Here is a 13,125-nt window from a genome sequence, read left to right on the forward strand (position 1 = left end):
TTGACTCTCAAGTCTTCATTTAATTGTTACTTGTTATACGTGAAATGTACATTCTTTTCGATAAATAAAATGATGGACATTTGTCATTAAGTTTGTTCCAATCTTAATTTCCTAAAGTTCAATTAAGGACTGAGCCAATATTTATGTGAAGTTGGTGGAGTAAACTTGATAAAGACTTTGTACCAACTACCAAATTAATAAGTAAGGGCAACTTGGCTGACTTAATTCACGCGATCCACTAATATTTGAGTCACATGGTGTCTTTAATTTCGTGGCATGGGATCACAAAGATAACTTCATATGTGGACCTCACTCTCATATTGTTATTATTTTTTATTCATATTTTTTTAATTGTTAATTAATAATCTAGAGAAATGTCTGAGCTCTCAACAAACATTGACCTACATCTTCCAATTGTTCCCTCTTCATTTTTAATCCAATTCTTCTTGGAAATCTCTAATCATGCCATTTTTTAATTTATTACCTTTGTCCACGTAATAAAATTTGTATGAAAATATAATATAAAGTTAAGTGACATTTGGATACTTGTTATAATGTGAAAAATTGTTATTGTTACAGCTATTATTTGTTATAAAGTTTATACACCTTCACTAACCGAACAAGAATTTATAGGTTTATTTTTATGAATATTTTTTTTTTCTCGTTCGGGTATACATATGCGTCACTAATGATGTAATTGTACAGTTAATGTACAAATATATGCAGTAATGTATTTATTTACGCAATATAAACTAATTAGCATGAAATTAAATAATAAAATACGTAAAATTATTTACGTTTTATTTAATGCAGCAAGATAACAATGTTATTAAAAAATAATTAATCTAACAAATCTCGTAATACGATGTTCTTGTAATAGTGACTTATTTGGTAAATCTAATTTTTTTTTGATGAAAGGTAAACTCTAAAATTTATAAATATTTAATTTTTTTTTTTGTGAATTTTGTGCTAATATTGGGTTTATTGTGTTATGACTCATTTTTTTTGGGGCATTCACCAAAAATTCTAACAATTTTGACCATAAAATCCCAATTAACCAACTACCAATGAGAAAAAAAAATCATATTTGAAGACTAAATTATTCTTATATCCAGCTTTAATTTATTCTAATTCATAAAAACTAAGCCCATTACCTTTGTCTACTTGTAGTACAGGGTGGAGGAAAGAATCAAATCCCTTTTAATGATGACTCCAACTAATTTCCATTATTTGGTTTTTTTTAGCACCCTAATCTTTATTCAAGAAGGACCATTAGTACATAAGTATTAGGTTAGTTGATTAATATTATTTTTAGTTTGTAAAGGTTGCTTATTACATGACATTTTATTGTTACCAGAGTACTCTATTCCATCTAACCAAATGTTTATTTTTACTTGTAGTTTTGGTTATGCGCACCTTATGATGTATAAATAAAGTAAAATACAAGTCCCAGTGACACAGGCGAAAGATAGAAACGTCAAATTCAGACAAATCGAAAAATAATTACCAAACCACTAATAACAAGAGAAAAAAAATGAGAGCATACTAATAACAAGAGTGGGGAAATTCAAATTCATAACAATTCCAGAATGATGAAGTAACACTGAATCATTATTTGGATACTCTTAGATCAAAACCAGAGTTTATAAGGTTTTATAAGATTCTGCTGGTTAATCCCAACTAATTTTATTCTTTCATTCTAGACATTAGCCAAGATTATATCAATAACCCCTATAATGGTTCCTGATCCCATCTTCCAACTTCAACTCAGGATGTTTTGAAACACTCATTTTCCATCACTCTGCTGATTGTTCCTGTTACAATTCACAAGAATTTCATGAAATAATCGAAATTCTAACATTCGTAAAATAAGAGATTGGAGGAAATAGAAAACGATAATATGTTCTGACTGACCATAATTTCTTGGGCTACGGCCATTTCCTTTTCCAGGCTCTCGCAATCCTGGCGTGATTTCTGTATGCTTCTTTCAGTTTCACCAACCATTGGGCGACAACAAGTCAATAATGACCTCATCACAGTTGTAAAGGAAAAGAGACGAGAGAGAAAAGGAGAAATGTTCGATCATACCAGTGCACCATACTTTGGTTTGTATTATGGAGTCACATTGTCGACATACTTGGGAACCTGAATCCTGAACAGAGAATAAAATGTCAGCATAACCAAAATACAATAAAAAGAAGATCATGAAGGAGAGAAACCATAATGAGTCGCTCAAAGTGGAAAGCAGAAGAATGAACCCAGTTTCTCATAGTGGTTATGACCGGATTGCATAGAGCGGTCCACCATGAGCCCATTATAGAACCTACTTCTGGCTGGCCTCTTTTAGCGAGACTGGGCTCAGGTAGCTCAACTCCATTTGCACTACTAGCGCAAATGGTTTAGCTCTATGATGGCTATATAGAGTTCAGGGTATAATAACATAGAGTCTGAAGTCTGAACCTAGATCCGAGAGAGAAATCCTTAGAAATAGTCGACATTCATACCATATGTGAAATTCAAAAAAAAAAAAAAAAATTATGACTTCATTTATAAGTCCAATAACCAACACAGCAATTTGGTTTTGCGATTCCTAGTTCAATACTTTCTGAGTATCCGTTTGAAGTTAAAGTGTTCAATACATTCTGAGTATCCATTTTAAGTCGAGCTATTAGGAGACTGCCATGGCCATATCACAGAAGCACTCTACGAAAGCACATTGAAGATTACTATTTCAAGCATATTGGAAATGAATATCTATTATCCTTTGACACTCGTAAGCTCATCAGAAATAGTTCTGGGGTATATATCAGGCAAAGCTAATAGCAATCCATTCGATAGAATTGGGAACATAAGAACATGAATCTTATCCACCTCAGAAAGAACGAAATAGTAAAAATTTGATAACACATGAGCCTTTAGCTCAAAATTTATGCATCTCTTCTAGAACCCAGCTAGTGGTGGGGTTGAGTCAAACGCTTATTGTTTATCCTCCAGAATTATCCCATGTAATTAATAGGTATAAAATGATGTTCAGGTAATTTGTTTTCACAGCCAGTTTAGAGTTATTTCTCTTGGCATTACGGCAGTTATCAACATGATATGGAGTTCAAATAATCTTTTTGCTTATTCCATCCCTTTTTTTATTGCATCATTACATTGTATGGTTTCAATACATCATAAAGATGGACTATACTCAACTGTCATGAAATGTGATAAGTTGCCCTAGAAGCCATTCGAAAGAACCCTAAAGACCACCAGCGAACCTTAAACAGGTCATCAAACTACATCTACATATTTGTACCTATAAAATACATGGGATAAATCTGGAGGTTAAACTGCGTTCCGCAAGACTCTTGGTATTTTTAGAGGAGTACACACCATCGAGCTATAAGCTTTGTGATTATTCCGTCTTCATTATATAGTACTAGGATGTAATGATGTATTGATATATGAATCGTTCGAAAAGATTGAAATAAAGAGATGATGCAACGTGCCAACATCTACGACAAACTACTGAAGTTGCATTTGATTAAACAAGAAACTATATAGAAGGCACAAGTACATCAAAAGCTACATATGTTAACAACTGCCAAACAGGAAACATAATACATTGAGAACCATTTGAATCTAACTTAATCACAAGGTAATTAACTGCGACCCATGAAATCAACATTTCAGTTAGTCTTAGATGTATAAATCTCGAAATGAAGACCAGTATAGCAAATCAAAACTCAAACAACAGCTTGTGAATGTGTAACAAACCACAACTTCAAAATATAAATAGGATCGGTTAGTAAGGATCTGGGAAAACCCTAGACCCATTTGAGTGTGTGTGTGTGTGTGTGTGTGTCTGTGTGTGTGTGAGAGAGAGAAAGAGATAGAACCTGACTGAACTTGGTCTGTATGGTAGAATTGACCTCATTGAAACCACCGGGGAGAGAGTGCTTATAAACTTCTCTGTAACAAGAAGCTTAGCCATTACATCCCAATTGATTCCCCTTGATGCCTTTACGGCTACATTTCCCTAACAAATAAATTGACCACATCAGTATCATTTGTATGCTCTTCGACCAGAAATTAAAGGCAAACAACGTGTATTATCTTAGATTTTGTTTTTCAAATTCAGATTTGAAATCTGTCTCAAGATCTAAATTGGTCCAAGTAAGATTTCTAGTTTGTTTTGTCTGACTCGTGCAGCTGACTCTTTTGGGGCTGATTTTGAGCCCATTCGAGAAAGACATTACTAAGTCTGACTTAAAAGCTCATTGTTTAAAATCTAAATGGCTTAAAATAACTACTATAATGCCCGTGTTCAAAACAAGTCAGAGAACTTCCCTATTCAAATTAAGAGATATTAAACCCGACAAGTCGGAATTAGACGAGTCAGACTCAGAAAAGTCAGACTTGAACTAGTCACAATGAGACACTAAGGAAAATATTAACGGCAGCTTCATCAAAAGTTAAATAGGAGGGTTAAGTCCAACTCACATCGAAGAAAATGGTGACCATCTTTAGCAGATAGATGCAGACGGAAAACAATAATCATCAATGATCCATTTCCCAAGACCAAAAAACCTTGTGTATTGAGGTGTGAAACAATCAGATACACAATTATCTCTTCGTAAGCATTTTCTCAATAGTAGAGCAGACGTGTGATATGTACCCCGAACGACAAAAACCTTGTCTACAATATGCCCTGAGTACAGAGTCATATACAACTAAATTCGGAACCAATCCCTGGTCCAACATTCTATCCAATAGCTTCAACCCATCATCAAGCTTTTCGTTCTTAAAAAAACCATTAATCATAGCAGAATACATAACTAGATCAGGTATGAGACCCTTCCGAAGTACATCTTCGAAATTATGTTTAGCCTCTAAGACTTCACCTTGTTTACATAGCATCACAATCATAATCGTGTAGGTAAACTTATCAGGTTGGATCTTTTCCACGATTGTCATTTTATCATATAAATATTTAGCTTCTTCTCTAATTTTAACATACGCATTGATTAACGTATTATATGTCACAACATCAATAGTAAAAACTCTATTATGAACCACTAAATTTGCTTCCTCCAACTTTCCAGCCTTGATAAGGCTATGTACCACAATGTTATATGTCCTGGTTTCTGGAACAATGCCCTTCTTTAGCATGTCACCTAAAAGCTTCAAAACTATCCACCATTCACTAAACTTACAGAAACTGTTCATTACAGTGTTGTAACTAATAGAACTAACATTCCAATCCAAATTCTTCGAATTTAACTGTATGTAAGCTTTTTGAAGCTTCCGAGCCTTACAAAGACCATTAACATAAATAAAACGATTAATGGCATTAAGTTGCCAACCCTTCGATTCACTTTCCTTGAGAAGTGTCTCAACTTCGTTGAAATTTTCGACCCTGCAAAGTGCGTTAATCAAGATATTGTAAGCTACAGAGTTTGGAGAGCAACCATTATTCCACATTGACTCTATCAATTCTTTGGCCTCTCTGAGTCTCCCTTGGACACAAAAACTTTGGAGAATAGGAGTGTAAGTATAAACATTTGGTTTTGGATAACAATTATCATCCTTCATCTTATCTAATAAGGATTTTGCTTCACCGACCCTACCAAACCTACATAGACCGGTAATTAGTGTCGAATAAGTTGTTACATCAGGCTTAGGCCCATTTCCCGACATAAAACGTAAGATTCTATAAGCTTCCTCAAATTGATTTGAGTAGCAACAATAAAGTTTCACTAAGATGTTGTAAGTTGAGACATTAGGCTCTAACCCTAAATTCAACATTTCTTGAAATACCCCTAAAGCCTCTTCAAAACGTTTTGCAGTTACTAGACAATTGAGAACAGTATTGAAACAGAGGACATTAGGATCACAATGACCTCCTTTCATCCGATCAAAAAGCCTAAGAACCTCATCAACCTTACCATCACGACTAAATGCCGTCATCCGCTTATTATATGCAGCAGCATGTGAACTGTAAAGTTTTGCACAACGGTTTTTATTAGATGAGTTATCCACAGTCGAAGCAATTCCTGATTCCTTCAATAGATTGTTAACAAGCTTTATCACCTCGGCATGCTTCGATATATGAGATGTCCTTCCAACCACTGATATTCCAATCAACAACACAAATGCTTCAGAGGTAGTTGGATAGGAATTGAGACATTCCTGTACATTAAAGAGATGGGGGATACCTAGGAAGTAGCGAAAAAAAAAACAATAATGCATGGTAACTAACTGAATTGTATATACAATTATTTTTTCTAATAAAATTGCACAGGTTATACAGAGTTTTCTAAATGGGATGATGCATGCAAGAAAAGGTTTCAAAATCCTACTAAGTAAAACACCATACCATCACTATCTTCAAGTTGTGACGTAGAGGAATATATTTGTGCAGTTTCTGCCTCATTCCCGTGAAGACGATCAACAGTTTCTTCGGTAGAGGTTCCCTTAAAATTGGCCTGAAAAGGTTTGAACATGAATAATAAGGTAATACTAACTTTGTACCAAAGAAATTCCTACGAATTTAATTTGAAAAACAGGGCTAGTACAATGTGCTAATTTCAAGCTTGTAAATTTAATAAGCTTGAGGCCATGGTCTTTCATTACCATCAAAAAGCTTAACATTTATCATATATTTCTTGAACATACACATTTCAAACCCTAAAAGATTCAACAATTTTTGATAGTAAAGTTGAGTTTATAAAAAGAAAAGTTGAAGAAAAAGAGTTCAAGTTCCTACCTTTGGTAAGGCGAAGTCATTTCTTTTGGGTTCTTCTCTATATGATTCTACTAAATTTCCCTCTTTCCTCAGTCCATCTGAAATTGAATATACAAAAATTAATATAAACCCAATAACAAATTCCCAAATTTAAATCAGAAATCAAATCCAGGAAAAGAAAAGACTGAATAGAAATTAGTAAACTAGAGAAAACAGCATTAAAACCCTAGAAAAGGTTTAGATGGGAATAACATACCTCGGATTTGGAGTTCAATGTTACGCCATTCTAGTCTTAGTAGTTGAATTTGGTTATCTCTAAAATAAGGTTGTGGTTTTATTTTAGGCTTTAACATGTTCACTCTCTCTCTCTCTCTCTCTCTCTCTCTCTAACAGAGATGAGGAATGAGAGAAGCAACCAGCTTAACCTAAAACAAGGAAACGAAGGATCTCTTGATTTGCTCTTCGGGGTTCAGCTAAAGGCGCGAATATAAATTGTTACTCGCGCCCCCGTACGGTTCTGCAAAAGGCGCCCAGAGTGCCCCCTCTCTCATCTTTTGTCAACTGAAGTAAAAGATAGGGTTTTCTAACAAGCCAGACTCAAAACTCTGAACTGCTACTGCTAGAATATGAACATTCGAATGGATTTCCAAAATGGGTTCTTCCATTGTTTGTAGTTGTTGATGGTGATGCAAGAATTAAGGGGTTTCAGTTGTTTGTAGGTGAGAATTTCAAAGGGTTTTTGGGGTTAAGAAAGTTCTCACTCATTGCGTTGAAGGTGTTTGTTAAAAGGTCTGACAAAGTTTATATTGATCCTTTTGGGAGAGAAACACAATGGGTATGTAGCTGATCTCTAAGAAGATCGAGAGAATTAATTCACCGTGAATAAGAAGATCTTTTAATTTGATTGTTGAAGATGAAAAGGCTGACAGGATTACAGAAGCAAGTATTGGGATTATACAGAGGGTTTCTAAGAACAGCAAGAACCAAAGGATCAGAAGAGAGAAAGAAGATCGAATCAATTGTTTCATCTGAATTTCGACGCAATGCCCACGATGTCCAACGAAAGAATTTTATCTACATAGAGTATCTTCTTCGATGAGGTAATAAACAACTTGATCAACTCAAAAGTCCAAATACTGTTTCTTTGTCGACAACAGTTCCCTCTCATCATACTAGTTAGTATTTCCTCCTAATCAAGCAAGATTCATCTTCTTCTAGTTTCTACACTAGAGAGAGATGAGATATGTCAATAACACTATTGGAGGCGTACTTAAAACTCCGTCATGAAATGTCTCCTGGGCATCCAAGTTTTTAGATGGAAAAATCTTGGGTGCCCCCAACACCCGTCATCATTTCCTCCCTTCACGACGGCAAGGGTTGTGGGAGATTACTATTAGTATCTGAGTATCGACCTCAAAAAAGAAAAATTTGTTTCTTCCTCTTCTACCACTAGCACCTCCGACCGCCAACACCGTCTCTCTGCTCAAGTTCTTTTTTTTTCAATGAAAGGTCACCCGTAGTAGCAACCCTCTCAATGAAGTATTACAACCATTTACGAAAGGAAAACTGAGACCATAATATTTGTACGTTCAAAATAGTTAAGACGGGGCTAGTTCAGTATTTTGACTAGTCCAAGAATATCCTATAGGAAATAATAATGTCTTCCATGCTTAGGAGCCTTAAAAGCTTGCTCAAGGTGTAGATCAACATCCAATAATCGATTCCAAGAATATAAACATCAAACAATTATCCGTAGGAGAATAAACCTATAAATTATGTCACTGAACGAAACAACTTTATCGAAATCAAATTTTAATTATTCCAGAATGGACAGTGAATTACTTTTATTTTCAAAACTAGGGTAGCAAAGATTTTAACTCAAATATGACTTGCTTAACAGTTAGGTTTCTGTGTTGCTGGTAGCTCTGAATATCCATGAATAAACCCAACATGATTATTCTTTTGTTTTCGTCATCAGCAAAGATTATATCAATAACCCCAATAATCATTCCTGATTTCATCATCAAACTTCTTCTTCTTCTTCAACTCAGGATGCTTCTCGAAGTACTCATTTGCAGTCATGGTGCTGATCTTTTTCTGTTAAGATGCACGAGGAATTTATAAGATAATCAAAAGACAAAAACACTCATACATACGACTGTAGCATTAGGAAAACTCATAATATATTCTCACTAACCTTCATTTCTTGGACGTCGGCGATTTGTTTTTCCAGTCTCTAAAGACCTGTAATGATTTTTGTTCAGCTTCTTTCGTCCACCAACTGTAAATCAGGACAGTTTACGTCATTAGTAAAGTAAGGGAGAACAGGGATAAGATAAGCCGAGCCAGGCCGTGTTGGTTCCTACCAGTGTGTCAAACTTTGGTTTGTACTGAGGAGTCACTTTGTCTACATACTTGGGGACCTGGATGCCTGTAGCAGGAACAAAAGTAGTGAAAAAAGATGAGAAGCCATCATAGTTCATCAAAAGTAAAACCAGAAAGATATACCAAATTTCTCAAATAGTTTTAGATCTATAATTGATTAATAACATAGGATCCATTATCTTAAAATCTAAACGTAGAGAGGAATTTGTAGGCATAGTATATCAGTATTGTATTGAAAACCTATGTTCATGGTTAAATGTGAAAATTAAAACTGTGACTCGACTTAAATGGAAAAATCTCAAAAACAGATTGCCATGCCCATATGACCATATCACAGAAACACCGTGAAAGTATAATGTTGATTAGCTTTACCTGACGAAAGAAAGTTAATGTGTATATGCCAATATAAAATTAAATGAATGGCCACATACTATCAAAAGCTTCCTTATACATATCCACCAAGCGAGGACAAATTCCCTTTCTATGATATTCCAAATCTATGGGTTCAGGCTCCTACACAAAAGGTGAAAGTGTGTAATTAGAAAATGAGCACTGGAAATTAAAGATAACAATCACGAAGCCAAAATAGCACTGGAGGATGCAACGATTTGTGGTTTGCAGTTCTGCATTTAAGCTGTCACACAATATATTGTCATTGTTCTTAAACTCTGTTAGCATCTGCCGCGTGCAAAGCTGAGTGTTAGACCATGACGACAGTCAGTACCGGTTCTGACTTTTGAAGGGTCATAGGCAAATGTATCGACAGGACCCCTACACTTTAAGTTGAAAAAATATAAAATTTGACATTCTTTTTATAAAATTTATAGTTGTTAAAATCATATATAAAACAAATGTTAGTGCTTAAAGCTCGACACCCAAATTAGGGCAGCAGCTCTGATTAAATAGAGAAAGAGTTGCAAAATTACAGTTGAGTCCTCATAAGTGTAAAGCCTAGAGGAGAGACCCTAACCGAACACAAAATGAAAAGGCACACCCATAACTAACTATTTGCTTTACATTAACACCCCCCCTCAAGCCGAACGGCCATTAACGAGTGAGAGCTTGAACTTTAAGTCGGTAAACCTTGGAGATGACAATCCTTTGGTGAAGATGTCTGCAACTTGAGATTCTCCTGGAAGATAATGAACTTTGATATGACCAGCTTTGACTTGCTCTCGAACAAAGAAGAAATCAATGGCAGCATGTTTGGTTTTCGAGTGTAGAACAGGATTGAGAGAGAGATAGGTTGTGCTGATGTTATCACAATAGATCACTGGAGTTGATGAAGATTTAATCCCCAATTCGAATAGCAAATTTGTCAACCATCGAATCTCAGCACAAGTATGAGAAACAGCACGAAATTGAGCCTCTGTTGAAGATCTCGCCACAGTTGGTTGAGTTTTTGATGTCCACATGATGAGATTGGGACCAAGGAATACACAGGAACCAGTTGTTGAACGTCGATCATCCGGCGAACCAGCCCAATCAGCATCGGAAAAACCAATAATCTGGTGACTTGTTGCTCGCCGGAAGCAGAGACCATCAGAAATAGTACCCTTAAGGTATCTAAGAATTCGTTTAGCTGCAATTAGATGAATTGAAGAAGGTCGACTCATAAACTTAGATACCTGATTGACAGAATAAGCTATGTCTGGTCTTGTGATTGTCAAGTATTGAAGAGCACCTACTAAACTTCGAAAAGAATGGGGATCTTCCAATGGTTGGCCATCTGACTTGGAAAGTTTTGTACCAGTGATTGCTGGAGTCGATACTGGTTTTGAAGTATGAAGCCCAAAACGATGAAGAAGATCATTGATATATTTCGTCTGAGTTAAGATAAGTGAGTTGCTATCACGAATTGCTTCCAAGCCTAAGAAGTAGTGCAGATTACCCATATCAGTCATGTCGAATTGATTCATAAGTTTTCGAATTAGATTTTGAATTACTGAAGAAGACGAGCCTGTGATGATTATATCATCAACATACAGAAGTAGTATAGTAATTGAATTTGAACTTCGAAGAAAGAACATTGATGAATCAGAGATGGATTGAATGAACTTTAGCTGAAGAAGACAATCACTAAATCTCTTATGCCAAGCCCTAGGTGCTTGTTTAAGCCCATACAAGGCTTTATGTAGCTTACAGACATGATTTGGTGATGATTGATCGACAAATCCCTTCGGTTGACTCATGTAAACACTCTCTTCCAAATCCCCTTGCAGAAATGCATTCTTAACATCCATTTGATGGATTCCCCAATTTTCCGAGACAGCTAGAGAGAGAACAGTACGAATTGTCTCAGGTCTAACCACTGGGCTAAACGTCTCAGCGTAATCAATCCCAGGTTGTTGAGTGAATCCTCGAGCGACCAGGCGAGCTTTATATCGAAGAACAGATCCATCTGGTTTCTGTTTGACTTTGTAAATCCATTTTGAGTCAACAATATTCATGGAAGGATCTCTAGGAACAAGTGACCACGTTTGATTTTTGTGTAATGCTCGAATTTCTTCTGCCATTGCTTGATTCCAGTGAGGAATTTTTGATGCCTGATGAAAAGTAGAAGGTTCCTGAAACTTAAAATCCAAAGAAGAAGGGTTAGTAGTAAAAAGGATTTTGGGCTTTCGTGTTCCATCTCGACTTCTTGTGATCATGGGATGAGTAGAAGAAGTAGGTAAGGGAATAATTTGGGAATTAGGGTTTGCTGAGGAATTCGGGGGATGAATAGATGAAGAAGAAGACGAAGTTGTAGTGCCAGGTGGCGGGACCACCACAGCAGGCGTGACAACTGGGACAGACTGGGAGTGAGTAGTGGAGACAACGGGAGCAGTCTGAGTTGGGTCGATTTGTCGAGGGACCACTGACACTTGGGGAGCAGGAGGACGTTGAGGTGGAGAGAGGGCTGATCCCGTACAATGTGGTCCAAAAGGGACCACGTTCTCAAAGCCAGGTGGAATACTAGGAGTGGTCGAAGGGACAGAACCGTTAGAGGATAACGACTGAGAAGGACGGTTTAGATTAAAAGATGGTGGATTGGGATCAACGGTCCAATTTAAAATTAGGGATTTAGAAGAATTGGGCGGAAATGTGGAATTGGGTGAAGAAGAAGATGAACAGTGAGAAGAAGAAGAACAGGGAAAAAGACTTTCGTCGAAAATTACATTTCTAGAAATGTAGATACGAGATGATTTTTCATCAAGACAAAGATAACCCTTGTTATTAGGGCTGTATCCTAAGAAGATACATGGAAGAGTTTTGTTGTCAAGTTTAGAGGTTCGATAAGGACTCAATAGAGGATAGCATCTGCAGCCAAAAATTCGAAAAATTGAGTAATCAGGTTTAGAATTAAATAAGACTTCATAAGGGGATTTGTAATTTAGGACCGAAGAAGGAAGTCTATTGATTGTAAACACAGAGGTCTGAAAAGCTGCCGGCCAGAAAGTTTTGGGAAGAGAAGAATGATGGAGAAGACAGAGAGAAGTTTCGACAATATGCCTGATTTTGCGCTCAGCAACCCCATTTTGTTGTGGGATGTGAGGACAAGATCTTCTGTGATGAATACCATTGTGAATAAGAAAATTCGAAAATTCTTTGCTAATGTATTCCCCACCACCATCTGATTGAAGTACTTTAATAGGTTTTGAGAATTGATTTTCGACGAAAACTTTGAAATTCTGAAAATGAGTAAAGACCTCTGATTTGTGTTTCATAAAATAAACCCAAGTGAATCTCGTATAGTCATCTATTAACAATAACATAAATCGAAAACCAGAAGATGAAGAAACTGGTGATGGCCCCCAAACATCACTATGAATAATTTCATTAGGGTGGGCAGAAGAATGTAAAACAGAGCTAAAAGGAAGAGCATGATGCTTTCCTGAAATACATCCAATACAGATTGAGTTGTTTATCTTAGATGATATTACAGGGATTACATCAGTACTAATTAGGTAATTTAAACATTTTTGATGAAGATGAGCTAATCTTTGATGCCAGACATCAGAAGATGC

The 13,125-nt window shown here is 36.0% G+C and overlaps 1 protein-coding gene across 5 annotated transcripts; it reads right to left on the reverse strand.

Moving 5' to 3' along the window:
* Positions 1 to 1,558: 1,558 nt before the first annotated feature.
* Positions 1,559 to 9,234, reverse strand: LOC147568263 (uncharacterized). 5 transcript variants are annotated; one of them, XM_086654718.1, is made up of 9 exons: positions 6,990 to 8,225; positions 6,755 to 6,831; positions 6,365 to 6,473; positions 6,079 to 6,116; positions 4,489 to 5,983; positions 3,885 to 4,024; positions 2,089 to 2,152; positions 1,915 to 1,981; positions 1,559 to 1,814 (listed from the first exon to the last, which is right to left on the reverse strand). In XM_086654718.1, the coding sequence occupies exons 2-5, from the start codon at positions 6,772 to 6,774 to the stop codon at positions 4,612 to 4,614; spliced, it is 1,539 nt and encodes a 512-aa protein (XP_086510844.1). In that variant the 5' UTR covers positions 6,775 to 6,831; positions 6,990 to 8,225; the 3' UTR covers positions 1,559 to 1,814; positions 1,915 to 1,981; positions 2,089 to 2,152; positions 3,885 to 4,024; positions 4,489 to 4,611. The 5 variants fall into 5 exon arrangements, with proteins under 5 accessions (XP_086510844.1, XP_086510840.1, XP_086510841.1 ...); XM_086654714.1 differs by having other exon boundaries at positions 4,489 to 6,116; positions 6,990 to 9,234; XM_086654715.1 differs by having other exon boundaries at positions 1,915 to 1,984; positions 4,489 to 6,116; positions 6,990 to 9,234.
* Positions 9,235 to 13,125: the final 3,891 nt, after the last annotated feature.

This window comes from Eschscholzia californica, unplaced genomic scaffold (genome assembly GCF_041429995.1).
Source record: "Eschscholzia californica isolate CP2 unplaced genomic scaffold, dmEscCali1.0.p SCAF_1, whole genome shotgun sequence".
Taxonomy (NCBI): domain Eukaryota; kingdom Viridiplantae; phylum Streptophyta; class Magnoliopsida; order Ranunculales; family Papaveraceae; genus Eschscholzia; species Eschscholzia californica.

Bases quoted from the DNA above. Each gene is read 5' to 3' on its own strand.
- LOC147568263 (XM_086654714.1), bottom strand. From the start codon at position 7,086: ATGTTAAAGCCTAAAATAAAACCACAACCTTATTTTAGAGATAACCAA. The intron at 6,832-6,989 runs GTATGTTATTCC...ATTCAATTTCAG, and splicing joins CATTGAACTCCAAATCCGAG to ATGGACTGAGGAAAGAGGGA. The intron at 6,117-6,364 runs GTATGGTGTTTT...TTGGAATATCAG, and splicing joins ACAACTTGAAGATAGTGATG to TGGTTGGAAGGACATCTCAT.